Source organism: Falco cherrug, chromosome 3, assembly GCF_023634085.1.
Source record: "Falco cherrug isolate bFalChe1 chromosome 3, bFalChe1.pri, whole genome shotgun sequence".
NCBI lineage: Eukaryota > Metazoa > Chordata > Aves > Falconiformes > Falconidae > Falco > Falco cherrug.
This window is the reverse complement of record NC_073699.1, coordinates 105,554,084-105,567,963: the sequence shown is the minus strand read 5'-3', so window position 1 is coordinate 105,567,963 and position 13,880 is coordinate 105,554,084. Positions and strand designations below refer to the sequence as shown.

Genomic DNA, 13,880 nt, shown 5'->3' with positions numbered 1-13,880 from the left:
CATGAGACACAAACAGGGGAACAATCTCTCAGGGATTAGTCAGTGCTGAACTCCAGAAGAGCGCGCTTGATGGTGCTGTCAGGGGAGAGCAAGGGGAGGAAAGCACTGCACCTTAGCACGGAGCCGGCCAGTGCTGCGCCTGGGGAAGCTCTAACACCTGGACAGCGACTCCAGCCCTCCCCATGCAGTACCAGCATCCACAGCACAAATACAGCAAGGCTGTGGCTCATCAGGCTAATTCTTTCCCCAGAAAGCCGCATCCAGATGTCTTGAAGAACAAGAGGAAATCCACCCCCAGCACTGTGCAGCACCTCGTGCTGCTCAGGGCCAGCTCCCCTTCCGTGCATTCTGCCACGGAGGCACCAGAGCAAATGTCCTTCTTCACCCGGGGACCCAGTCCAAGCCTGTGCCCCAGCCTCCCGCACAAGCCCCAGAGCTGCTCCTCAGCCTTTCAGCACCAAAACACACCCTCAGTGCAGAAGGCAGTTTGCAGAGCTTAACTGAAGTCTTTCATTTTGACTACAGCTGGTCAAAACATTTTTACCACAATTAAGTGTAATCAAAACACACAGTTTTTACTCTAAATCGGAGCTGTTTCACAGAGATGCCCTGGTTTGAACTTCCCTCTTAGACAGACAAGATTTTAATGTCTAGGATTTTTCCAAGCTGGAGTGACAGGAGATGAAGATACTCAAAACGTCAATGTTTTTCCACTCAGGTGCCACCATTCTTCCAATTCTTTCTGCAAAAGCACTCAAAGGTTTGTTTTTAAACTCTAAGTGCAGCAAAGAGCAGTGTTCTGGGCAACTTTGCTTTGAACCCTCCTGTGGGGAGCTGATGGGTAACAAGTCCTGGAACTAAATTCTCAGACTCAGAGCTCAGCAATGGTTCCCAGGGTGGCAGAAGCAGGTTCTCATGCCTGGGTTTGCATGGCTTCCCAGAAGCCAGCAGGCAGCTGCCCTGGGTGAGCTGAAAGGGACTTTCACAGACCTCAGGAGAGGCCTGAGCTTTGGGTAGGGCTCGAGGGAAACCGAGGTTTTGGCGGTCAATTTGTTCCATGCTATCTACAGCAAACCTGGTAGCACACAGCACACAGGATACTCACATAACAACCAGGCTTCCGAGATGTGGGAAGAAGAAAAGCAAGTGCACTGGATATGACAAGCAAGGTGGGTTTATCAAGGCAAGGGAAACAGCTGACAAGCCAGCTGGATGCCAAAATAAGAATCACTGCATCTCCCCCAAGCAACACCTTTTGACCTCCTCGAGACACTGGTAACTCAAGGTTGCCTTGGTTTTGTAATTTCTCAGCAACACGCAGTCCGGACGGGTCTCCACCAGTTTGGAGAAATCAGGTCCACTGCACCTGGCAAGTTGCCTGTGGGCTGTTTTCCAGCCCTCCCCAGCCCCTGCTCCAGCCCCTACTCCGCATGCTGACAGCATCCCAGTGAGCCTTCAGGAAGAGGGGTCTGCTTCGCTAAAGGAAGCAAGCTGTGCAGCAAACAATCTTCAGAGAAGAGAGGAGTCCCAGAAAGAATCACCTGCTGCCTGGCATGCATCAGGAAAGGTTAACACAGCAAGGAGGAAAGATAAACCCACCTATAGCTATACGGACCTGCAAGTTAAGTACCTGGTAAAGGAGAGTTCAGACATGCACAGCTTTAGTGCCTTCAACTCCCTCGCACAACAGCATGGGAGCCACACCAAGCAAATCTTTCCATGATACCACATCACAGGGCATGCTTATAGACAGACACATCCAGCTACAGCCCAGTGCACGCAGGCACTTCGCACCTCTCCCCTCCTGGGACCAAAACACCAGTACTGCTGCAGGATATAGCAATGCTGGGAATGACCGTCCCATCACCACCCCAGCCTGCTGCAAAAAGAGCTGTCCACGGCTAGAATGTGTCCCCAGCTGCAACAGGTCCCAGCCCAGCTCCAGCGCAGCCAGCCCCGACACAAACAGTTTTGAATTTTCCCCCACTAAAGGCAAAAGCAGGAATGAAAGGGTCCCAATTCCACATCGAATCTACAGTATTAGAAGGAAAACTAGACCTCCCCTCATCTCCCAGGGGCCTTAAGGGACAAAATCCTTCCCCACAAATGGGAGCCACCCAGCTCAGCCACCCCAGCTCACACCCACTTCGTGCAAAATCAGCATGCCAAAGAACACAGCAAATCAAGTCAAAATTCTTCCTAATGTTTGCTCAGGTTTAACAAAAAAAAAAAAACAAACCCACACACACATTCTTTCTCCCCCCTCCCTCTCCACTAGGTACAAGGAAGGAGCAGGACTGATACATTCCAAGTGCAATATGAGATATATACAGATACATATGTATTCAGGTAAAAAACCTCCTAAAAAAAATGCCTTACAAAACCCACTTGAGACAGGCACTTCTTGTGAGCTGCTCTGCTGAACTAGCTCTCTCCCAGCCTCCCAGACAGAGAGCTCGGTCATTTACCTCTGTCAGCATTCACAGCTGGAAAAAGGGGTTATGGCCTCCCCTCTGCACATCCAAGGGGAGGAGGGAGCTGATCCGCACGTTTATTTGTTGCCTGCACAGAATTCCTGCATTCCTTCCCTTGTTTACTCATCTGCTCTCAGGACACACTCAGATCCCAGCAAAGGGCTTTTGGGGCACGACATTCCCCCATGAGCTTCGAGCTCTTGCTGGAACACAGGACAAGCATAAAGTGGGGAAGAGAGAAGCCAAAGAATGGGTTGTTACAGAAACGTTTTCAAGGTGGTGGGGCAACAAGTAGAAGCAAGTCTCTCCAGCTCTGCTCTCCATGGAGGCACATCTCCACACCTGGAGGTCTAAGACACTATTAAAAAGAGCACATATGGGCTGTCTCCCCCTCAGCTCTTCCCAACAGCTATGTTGTTACACCCACAGCACACTAGTAACTCTGCCATCCTCTTTGCCATGGCCACGTCAGCACTCCTCACATTGTCCCACAGACAGCTACAAGTCAACTCACCTCATCTGAGCTCTTTCGGGAGCAGACACAAAGGTTCCAGAGAGGTTAATGTACGAGGGATACAGGGCTTCACCACAACAATTCAGAAGCATGCCTCATACCCCCAGAAATCACCCAACTGCTTGGGCTCAGCTTGGTTCCGACTTAGTTATACCCTGGAGAAGCAAGCTTTACCCCCATGCAGAACTCAGCTGGCTTCTCAGGACTCCACAAGGCTGACTTGGCAAGCAAAGAAGCTAGGGGTGACCACCACGAGGGACATGCCTTCACCACAGGATTAACCCATTAACTTACTAGCTCTGAATCCATGGGAGGGGGGGGGATACAATAAATCTAACTCTGGTGTGAGGAGTCTAAATTCCCTGGTAAGTGCTTGCCACAGACTTGTGGCAGGACAGGACTTGCAGTGGGGATGCTCCCAACCACACTGGACTCATTGCACAGAGGACTGAGAACCTGCATCAAACCTGGAGCAAAGATAATATAAAACAACTTTGCTTGGCTATACCTTGGTTGCAACCACTGCCTCTGACAACCAGGTCAACGCCAGGCACTGTCCTCATGACAAGTGAGTCCACAGAGCAGTATGACCCTGCCCTAGACACATGTAGCAGCAGGACTGATCAGTCTCATCACCAGCGAGATCGTTTGCCAATCAATCATTTACAAGCTAAGAGCACAAGGTGGCCAACAGAGCCAGGGCTTGGCTGCTACTGCATCTGCATGCCCAGAGCACCCCAGGGAAAGCCAGGCACCCACACTCCAGCCTCACCTTCCACGCAGTGCTCCACCTCCTCCAGGTTGCGCAGCGTTATCCGCATGAGGCTGGAGTTCAGCATCAGCTCATTGCGGTGTGCTGGCCACATGTACTGCGGGGCAGGGTTGACGAAGAAAATCCGCGTGTCCCCAGTCGAGACTTGATTGTCACAGATTAATGGGTCCCCGAAGCCACCGATAACCACTTTGTTCCCACCATCCAAGAGGATCTCGTGAGTGACGATGTCTTTGCCTTTCAGATAACGCCAGACTCTCACCTTGAAGGAGAGGAAGAAAGAACATGTGAGACCACTTCACAGCCACAGACAGTTGGCACTTTCTGGCCTGGCTAGATTTTATCATGTTGTCACAAGATGCACAGGAGGGGTTCACAGGCTGGCAAAGCCTTCCAGCAGAGCTAATTTCATTAGACACCCTTCTAAAAGTACAAAATGCGTGGGCAACCAAGGCAAAAGCATGAACTACTCTTTCTGCCAAAGCTGCACCCAGCTCTCCAGCCCAGGCACTTGGCACTGCTGGCCCTGCCCCCACACAGCCTCGTGGGGAGCAAAGGGGGACAAGACTCGTGTCACAAGGGGCCCCTCGGCCAGGCAGGTTCTCCAACGAGGGACAGAGACCTCTTGTCCCCCAGGGCACGCCTCTCCCCTTTGCACTGGGACACACTGCCCTCGGTGCCGATACCCAGGATTTGCCTTCAGCTGTGCCCAGAGCTGCTACCAAGCGTGCCACCGGCCCAGTCGCTGCTGTGGGGATGCCCCACACCAAACCCTACAGCCAGCCACCTTGACTAGCCTCCCTGGAGGCCCACAAACCAAAACAGCCCACCTCCTTCGTCTCATCACTGACTGGGGAGGGCTCGCCTTCCCCACCCCAAGTGCAAACACCCAGCAAGCCCCGGCACAAAGGGGCTGGCGGCGGCAGAAATGCCCCTTTCCTTTGTTCGAGCAAGAACAATAGCTCCAGATAAGCTGCCGCTTCTCAGCGGACACTGGAGAGCCACCAGCAGGCACGGCTGCTACTCGGAGACCCAGCGACCAGCCTCCTGCATGGTGCAGGGGAGCCCGGCAGGGCCAGCAAGGTGGGGGCTCTCCCGGGACAGCAGAGCAGGGGTGGGAGAAGGGATGAGCAGATCCCGCAGCCTCAGCGAGGCAGTTCAGCTCGGACCAGGAAGGCTGCTCAAGAGTTCCCCGGCAGTAGGAGAAGCCTCTGCTGTATGCAACCAGTGAGACTGAGGATGAGCTAATCGACTTCTTCCCTCCAATATTGTTCTAACCTTTATGCCCACAACAGCCATTCCAGTTGCCACCTGGTTACGGCTGGGAATGCTGCTCTCCAACAAGCGACACCGCACTTAGCCAGGGGAAGCTGGAAGAGACTCAGCCAGGAAAGTAATTTATATTAAAAAAATATTCAGAACTGACTCAGTCCTGCCCATTACTAATAAAGAATTCAAATTCATAGCAGGAGATTCTGGACTAGATGCTGGGACAGAAGCGAGATCCAGCTTGCCTACCACTGACCCTTTCTACATAGACGAGCTGGGACCCCATCATCTGCAGACACAGGGTGAGGGACACAATTCAAGCCCTATCAAGGGCAGCATGCAAGTGTCAGCCTGGCCAGAGGAACCCCCTTGCCACTCCCAGGCAGCATCATTCAGGGTGACACTCCAGCTGGTACAGCTCTCCCAGAGATATCCTGACTCGCAACAAAAATCTCAGTGGTGAAATGCACCAAGGGAGAAGAAAACACATCTGAATAAAAAAACACCTTGAAGGGAACATTAAGTGGCTGGAAGGTCCTAACTGGGGAGGACTGCACAACAAGCACTGTCCATCCGTGGGGGAGGCTCTGAACAGGAGCCTTAGAACAGGGGCAGGAGAAGGCAGGCGGGTTGGGTGAATGGAAGAAGGGAATTTTCTGGCTCTGAAAAGCCACTGGTACCTTGGGAAGACAAAAGGCAGAGCAGATAATATTCCATGTAGAAGTGTCAAAGGTAACTTACGTTACTACAAAGACTAAAGAAAACCTTTGCCTTAGCAGGCTGGATTTGCTAAAAAATGTGGAGGATTTGGCAGGAGGAGCCCATTTTCCTTTACTTATCCAAACTTCAGGAAGAAAAACAAGTCCTGGTCACAAGAGTTAGCCCCACTCTCTCCATCCCACTGCCAGCAGTGCTAGAGCAGTCTCCTTGGACCTCTTTGCTGGCTCATCCCCCTGCCTAAAACCAGCAAGATCTACACACAGCTGCAAGCCAGCCCCTCTCCAGCAAGCTACCCCAAACAAACCCCCACACAGCAGAGAAGAAGCAGCCCTAAAATGGCTCTAGTGCACACGGGACACCAGAGACATGTCCCCATCCATGCTCATCATGACCCTTCCAATGGGTCAGAAATCCTCCTGCTCCTGCAATTCTACTGCAGGGGGAAACAGGACACAGAGATGAGTTGTCGAGTTGCATGTAACAGGAACAGCTCATCAGAGAGCTGCCTGAGGTTTTGGCTCGGAGCAAGGGCGTTTCTCTAGCAAGAGTGGCTGCTGTAGTGCATGGGTATTACTGTGACCACAGGCATCCCGGGCCCGGCATGCTCAGGGCACACTTTATCACGCTCTGCCAGCATATCCCCTCCTACTGCAGCCCAAGTGCACAGTCACCTGCATTCTCCAGCCGTCTTCACCACCCAAGGAGCACTCCAGCACACCGCGCCAAGACCAGAGCAGTCAGGGAGGTGGTGGCTCAGAGATAAGGGGGCTCTTGATCCCCTCTCTGTGACTCCGAAGGGAACACCAGGGGCCGAGAAAGCATGCTCGCAGGAAGGTGGGCAGACGGGTCTCTCCTGCCCTTGAGGGACTCCAGGGGCGGCAGGGACGCAGGCAGTTGTTCACACTACAGCTTCTATGCTTGACATAGGGGTTGGGGGACTTGTTACAGTTGAGAAAAGCACAGAGCACATACTATCCCCCTTGAGAATGATCCATTTTTATAGTTATCTGCAACTACAGCTCACTGGCTTCTGCCCTTCAAGTCCATCACATTCCCCTCTGGGCTTCCTCAAGACTGTTCAGACAGAGAGACTCTTATTCTTTGCCAAATACCTCCATCCCATTGCTTAGTGACTACAGAAGACACACACACACACAAAAGATCTGACACCACAAAGTGCAAAATAAGAGGGTAAAAACATTGGGAGCTAGGGGGAATGCAAGTCATGACTTCTAACCAATCTTGCAATTTTTTGAAGCCCTAACTCCAGAATTTCAGTGGTGTGAGCTCAGCGCTATCTCAGTCCGGATCAAGAGGCTTCAAGGTCCACAATGATTTTGAGCAGAACTCCCACACACCGTCCCTGCCATGACCAGGAGCAGGCAGCTACAGGTGCTGGGGCAAGGGCATAGAGCCGTCCCACTGCCACAGGAGCAAGCAGGCTGGGGTGAGACACCCCCTGCTCAGCATGAGATTCACCTGTTGAGCTGAAAAAGGGAACAGATTCAGTGTTGCTTGTACTCTACAGGTGCAACTGAAGGTTAAGAATAATGTTTAGGAGTGTATTTTGTTCTCGTATCCTCCTACTTCTCACACCTTCTCCTTAAGGTGTAATATTTGCCTGCCTTGCAGAAGGCCTCTGGACCTGACGGGTCTCAGCTCCTCCCACAGCCCAGCAGGTCCCATATGTTAGAGAGGTGAGCCCTGTTCTCCTGCATACCCAAGATCAAAAACCATCCCAGGACTAAACACCACTGTGACAGATCCTCTCTGGAAGCTGCACATGCCTTAGCTGCTCCCAGACACACAGAGGTTAGCCAGAGACATTGCACCCACGTGCCCTCACACTCATTTGTCTTCCAGCACGAAGGGAGTCAGCTCCCCTTGGGCCAGTGCTAAGCAATGCCACAGCAACCAAAGGACAAGCAATAACTTATACACAGGCTCCCATCCCTCCCCACACAGCCCAAGTCCAAGCTGCTGCGCGAGGGTAAGAAGAGCGGCTGAGAACGCAACGCCTTCAAAGCTGTTTGCGCAAAGAAGCCTGCTCGAAAAGCCGACTGCTCAGTTGTACACAGCCCCGTCAGCAGGAGTTCTGTTCTGGAGAGAGCTGGCAGCCAACCGGCAAACAGAGGGAGCTTCAGATGGCAAGGAAGGGTAGCTGTGAGAGGCAGCTTTCCTCCCCTCTGATCTTACAGGAATCCCAGAACGGACTCGGACACCTGCTCCACTGCGCGCAGGTGGTGCCGTGCGAGGCAGCCCCCCTCAAAGAGCCAGTCTGGGGCCACGTGCAGACACGACACCTCAGGTGAGCAGAGGCGGCAGGGTGCTAAGGAGCACCGCATTAGTGCAAGCCTCCTTGCCCGCCTCCCCACCTGGGACCAGCTGTTTCTCCAGCGTTTCGCAGCAGCACAGCTCCCTGTGGTTGCGCTTCTCCCCACAGTCAAGTTAAGACACCTTCCTGCAGCCCCACCAGCCCCACCTCCCCTTCCCTCAGCAGCAGCCTGCAGCCCGCAGGGCAGGCTGCTCGCTGCAAGGTGAGGTGCACAAGCAGCCAGGGCAAAAAACACCAGGAACACAAAGGAGACAAAAGGAAAAAAATACTCCAGGCAGGCAGAGCGCACAGCCCGAGGCTTGGGCTGAGAGGTAGCGGTCAGGCACTTTCACAGCTAGGTCTAAAGGGGAAGAAAGGCTAAAGCCTACCCCCTGTTCTGAAGCAGATTGTAATTGGAGTTAATTAGCATGGCTGTTGTAGTCATACACCTCAGAGCCAGGCCACAGCATTCACAAGCAACATCAGAGTCCACCAGTGCTCTCCCCACCCTTATCCTCTATAATGAATGGACACGAAGACACCAAAGACCAAGAAATTACCTGTAGGGCATCCCATTCATCATTACACACAATTAGGACTTTGTCACTGGTGACTCACCGACTACATCAAGGACTGGGGAAGAAAAGGGAGAGAGAAAAAATTGGGCTAGAATCTAGTTCCAAGAGGTCCCTTCCCTACAGCAGATTCACTCACCCTCTTGCCAGTGAGCACATAAAACACTGGATTAAGACTGTTACAAGACTCCTGGCAGCTACAGGGAGGCAGAGTAAGAACAGTGAAAACTTTAAGCAGATCCTTGCAAGGATATATTTTAAGTGCAGTACAAAACCAGAAAGTAAAAGAATTTTCCACTGCGCCATGGGGGCCCATCCCACAGTAGGGAACGGGACCACCCCTACAGTGCTAGCAAGTTCCTGCCAGGAAGATGCTCCGAGAAACACCAGCCTTGGTCTTGCAAAGAAAGATGAGAAGTTCGAGCACGGTCCCCTCAAGAAGGCAGCTGTCACTCTGGGCAGAAGTAAGAGGAGCCACCACCAGAACTCAGCAGTTCTGGGTAGCAAAGCTCAGGCTCTGCTTGTAGCTTCACAGGCAGCTCTGCCAACCGCTTCCCTCCTGACCATGCACTGACCCTCTCCCTCACCACTCTCTGTGCCTTTCCCTGGCAGAAGCTAGATGCCCTTTCCCTAGGAGCTAGCACAGCACCAAACCCACCTCCAGCCCTGGCAGGAAAACAGCAGCCGCCGTTACCCCCCAAAATATGGGCCCTATTGTCTGGAACAGGATCCACATCCTTTTCAACACTTCCTATAGCACATATAGAACCTGCATTTGTCCTATAAATAGAAGCTCCCTTCATAAATGTCAGGTCAGACCAGAATAAGGTACATCAGAGGACTCAAAAGTAGGAAGGGGCAATGCCAGCACACAGGCTGTAAATAGGATGAAGAGCAGCACCGCCAGCTTGGGAAGAAGAGCAAGCCCTGGGCTGCAGCTAGAAGCAAGCACAGCGCCTAGCTCCCACGTCAAATCCCTCGGCGAAGCAGCACATCAGCCAGTCTGCGTGAATTTCAGGAGTTCTGTCAGCCTGTTCTTCCTTGCTACTCACCTCCTCTAGCAGCAAACGAATGGCTGGTAGCTACTGACGCGTGTTTATCCAACATTAACCTCACGTTTCTTCTCAGTTGTAATGTGCTTCATCTATCAAGAGGCTTCAGCAGGGAGGGTTGAGAGTTGAACTAGGAAGAACAATGCACTAATGCAGCACCCACAGATACTCACATACCTGCTCCCTCACAGACCACCCAGCACCAGTAACACCCGCCGTGTTGGGTGTGGGCTCCAGGGCACTCCTCCCGCACACTTGGCCCTTGCCTTTCCTCTTCAGATAAAGAAGAACCTGACAAGAGATAACTGTGGTATTTGGAGGTTACCCCAGGGCCTAAGGAATGGTTTAGAGTATGACAGTGAGGAAGCGGACACTGAGTGTTCTCACCAGGTAACCAGCAAGATCCTTTCTGCACCTGGGCTTGTTCCAGCTCCACAGGGCAGCAGGAGCCAGCGGTCACCTTTAATGCCCTAGCTGCCCTTTCAGAATCTAAGGTGCTTGGTAAAAAAAAAAAAAACCAAGCCAAACCAATATGCAAGCCTGCCTAACCCTGCAACCCAGCATCAGCAGAATCCACAGCAATTTCAAATCTTTGAGATCTTGGAGTGAAACAGGCCAACAGCTGCTGCAAAAATACACATTTACAAGTCAAAGTCACTAGCGTTACACCCTCCTAAATCACAGTTAGGAGATATTTACCTGCTTTCAGGTCCTTAAGACACCCCAAGTCCCATTTCAAAGCTTTTTTTTTTTTTCCTGCAAACGCACCATGAACATACCCTTAAAAACTACACAGAAAAGACTGATGTGTAGGTAAAGGGACTGAAGAACCACCATTCCAAGAAAATTGCTTAATGTCACAGCACGACTGGGAGAGCCAGCGGCACTGCCACAGCGAGACAGGATGGGCACTTCCATCCAAGGTAGGAGAGTGCATTTTTCTCCTTTCACTTTCTCTTACAGGACTCTGGGACTGGAAAGGTATCTTGGCACCATGTTCTGGACTTCAGGTGCTGTTATGACACATGTAATTGGCAGACGCGAAATCCCACACTGAACTCCGGAGTAAGTCACACAAGCCTTCTCCGCAGCATTGCTTGGGATGGCTGAGGGAAAGGCAGGCGAGAGACTCTCTTCGCAAGCCGAGCGATGCAGACTGTGTTTCAAATAAAGCCACCCCCAGCAGACCGCATTCCTCCCCACATGTTGCTCCTTAGCTGCTCTTACTTGGACTTGATGGCACACTTTCAAAGGCAAAGCTGCTGAGCAAGCAGGTTTACCATCACAGGAAGAACGGATTTCCTGGCCCAGAGTCTTGCTCTAATGCAGCAAGATGAAGCCTGGATTTTACGCTAGCCAGACACCTTAACAGGCATCTGCAGTGGGAGGAAAGAGACCCTTTTTTCTAGATGAGCATTTCTGCCTCATCACTAGCCTCACTGGACCACCTCCTGCCTACTTACACAGACACCTGTGCCCCAGCATCAGGTGGCCCACATCCATACAGCCATATGTGCCCCAAGCTGCCGCAGGACACCGGCTGCTCGCAGCAGCTTATTAGTTTTCTACATAGCACCCAGGATGTGCCAGACACTTTGCAAACATACGGTCTCTGCACTAGCCTGGAGGGGCTGTGATCTAATTTACAAGAGAAGGGTACAGATTGTGTGGTATCGAAAGGGGCAGAGCAGTGGGAGCAAGCGTGAAGCAGCGGGCACCAGCTGGACAGGCAGAAGCTGTTCGACTACTTTACTGGGCTGAGAGATGCTCCAAAACAGAGGGCAGCGTCGTGGGATGAAGTTAACCTTCCTCTGCACCGGTAGACCTCTCCCACCAACGCGCTGCTGCGCATCACCCCGGGCCCTGCTTAGCACTAACCACAGGCAGGAACCGCAGCACTTTTTAAGGATGGGTAGAAAAGGGGACGGGAAGAAGAGGAAAAGACAATGTGGCAGCATGTCCTCCTAAGCGAGATTCCTGCCCCGGGAAGGGTTAAGCCATACAGCACGTTTTCTGACAGTCAGACGGATGGTGTTTCAGGTTGCTCAGTACTTTACATTCTCTCAGCTTGGGGGGGGAGGGGGGTTAAAAAAAAAAAAAAAAAGAGAGAGAGAAAAAAACCCCAAAACCCATAGCCAGAGGCTAGATTCGTAGTTAAACAATAGCTAGAGCTAGAGGAACTCAAGATGCTGCTAAAGTAAACGGGGAGCTGCCCTGAACACCTTCCCCGTCAGCCTCAGCCCTGCCAGAGAGAAAGTTGGGAGCCAGCCCCGCATCACGGCAAGGAGGGAAATGCCCATAAAAAGCAACCTTGAGAGATTCCCCTCGACACAGCTGTGGGAGCTCCAGCGGGGAGAGACTCCGCAGTCTAAAAATACATAATTACACACCAAAGCTCCAGCGCACATACAATAAAAACCACATGCGCCCGGCCGGGGAGGCGCCCGCTCGGGGCCGAAAGTTTCCCCCCGGCGCCCCCCCGCCCCTTACCTTGCAGGAGTAGGTGTGGTGCACGGGGTCCACGTTCATGATCTCCTCCACCGTGCCCGTCAGCACCACGTTGGCCTCCTCCTCCCGCCGCTCCAGCTCCCGCTCGGGGCACGTCGCCCCGCCGCCGCCCAGCGCCAGCAGCGCCAGCAGCGCCAGCAGCGCCCGGCCGCCCGCCGCTCGCCCCCCCATGGCCCGCCCGGCCGCTCCCGGCCCCGGGGCACCCCGACGGCGCGGGCAGACAAAGCGACCCCCGCTCGCAGGCAGCGCTGGCGCGGAGAGAAGGACTACTTTTGTTCGGGGAGGTGAAAAGAAGGAAAGAAAGAGAGGGAGGGAGGGAAAGAGGGAGGGGAGAGCAGGGGAGGGGAGAAGGAAGAAAATCCCAAGAGGAGGAGGAGGAGGAGGAGGAGGAGGAGATAGCTCTCCCCGAAGCGGCGGCCGGCGAGAAGCGCTCGGTCCTCCGCCTTAGCCCCTGTAAGAAAGCCCGTAGATTTGCATGCAATCTGAATTGCTGATAAGGAGGGAGCGGGGGCAGGGGGGGAGAGGAGGGAGGGGGTAGAGGAAGGAGGGAGGGAGGCAGCCAGCCCCGCTGCCGGCTCTTATTGCAGAGCTGCCGAGGACGCCACCCCCAGGAAAGGGAGCTCGCATCAGGTTAATGGATAATCAGCGCGCCAACGTGAGGAGACTTTTAAAGGTGTAGGGCCGCTGCCGAGCGGCTGCCGGCCCCGCCAGCCGCCCGCGCCCCCGCGGCACCTGGCGCCCTGCCCGCCCCCGGCCGCGGCCCGGAGCCCCCGGAGCCCAGGGTCCCCCGCTCCGCAGCCCGCACCCGCGGGGGTGCGCAGGGCGGCCGGGTCGTGCGGCTGCAGGAGGGGTCCGGACCCCCGCGCTTCCCCCCCCTGCCGCCCCCAGCTCAGCCTTGGCATCGCGGGGGGGCTGCTGCCAGCGCTGCCCCCCTTCTCCCGATGGGGAAACTGAGGGCTGGGCAGCCCACGAGTCCTCTGTCCCCAGGCACCCGCGCCTGGTCCCTCACCGTCCCCCCAGCTACCAGGGGGAGATGGCACGGGGGCTGCCCATGCCTTGCCCGAACCAGGGCAAAGCCACCCTCCCGGGGCATGGCCTGCGCCTTCCCCTGGAGCGCTCTGACCTCTTGCCCCAGCTTTCTCCAGGGACTGGACGTCAATTTTTCCAGATGTCGTGTGCAATTACTGCAAATATAAAATGAAAAGTTAAGTGGCACCAGGGGAGGGATATTGTTTCTCCTCTCCATAAATTAGCCATCCCCCAGAGGCATTTTACAAGGCTGTTTTACTTGATGGCCCTAAACAAGTCATGTTTGTGACCCAGGGCCAAGCAGGTGAGTTACAGATCACAGGGTGAAGTGGAACCACACCGGTGCCACGATGCCAGTAGAGGACATTGTCCTGCCCCTGTGTCGTTCTCTGATGAGAATGTTTTAATACACGGCAGCATCCTGCATTGTAAGGGTTTGCAGATGACCATCCATCCTGTTCGTCCTCAAAGTTCTCAGCAGTGCTGCTTGTGCTGTTTGCCTCTGCAGTTGTGTATGTGCCAATCTTTTTTCTCTCCTTCGGAACATAAACAGAAATTAACTACAAAATAGGAATAAATTAATCTTACTGAGTGTTCAAAATGCTGTCCAAGCCTACCTTTACCCTGAAGAGGATGCATACCAGAGATCGCAT

General features: G+C 53.6%; 1 protein-coding gene across 2 annotated transcripts in view; it reads right to left on the bottom strand.

The window, feature by feature from the left end:
* Positions 1-12,715, bottom strand: part of AGRN (agrin) — a 129,015-nt gene extending 116,300 nt beyond the window's left edge. For both annotated transcript variants that reach the window (XM_027803262.2, XM_055704083.1), the window contains exons 1-2: positions 12,181-12,715; positions 3,761-4,022 (exon numbers count right to left, since the gene is read on the bottom strand). In XM_027803262.2, the coding sequence (XP_027659063.2) occupies positions 3,761-4,022; positions 12,181-12,369 (451 nt within the window). In that variant the 5' untranslated portion in view covers positions 12,370-12,715. The remainder of the gene's footprint in view (positions 1-3,760; positions 4,023-12,180) is intronic.
* Positions 12,716-13,880: the final 1,165 nt, after the last annotated feature.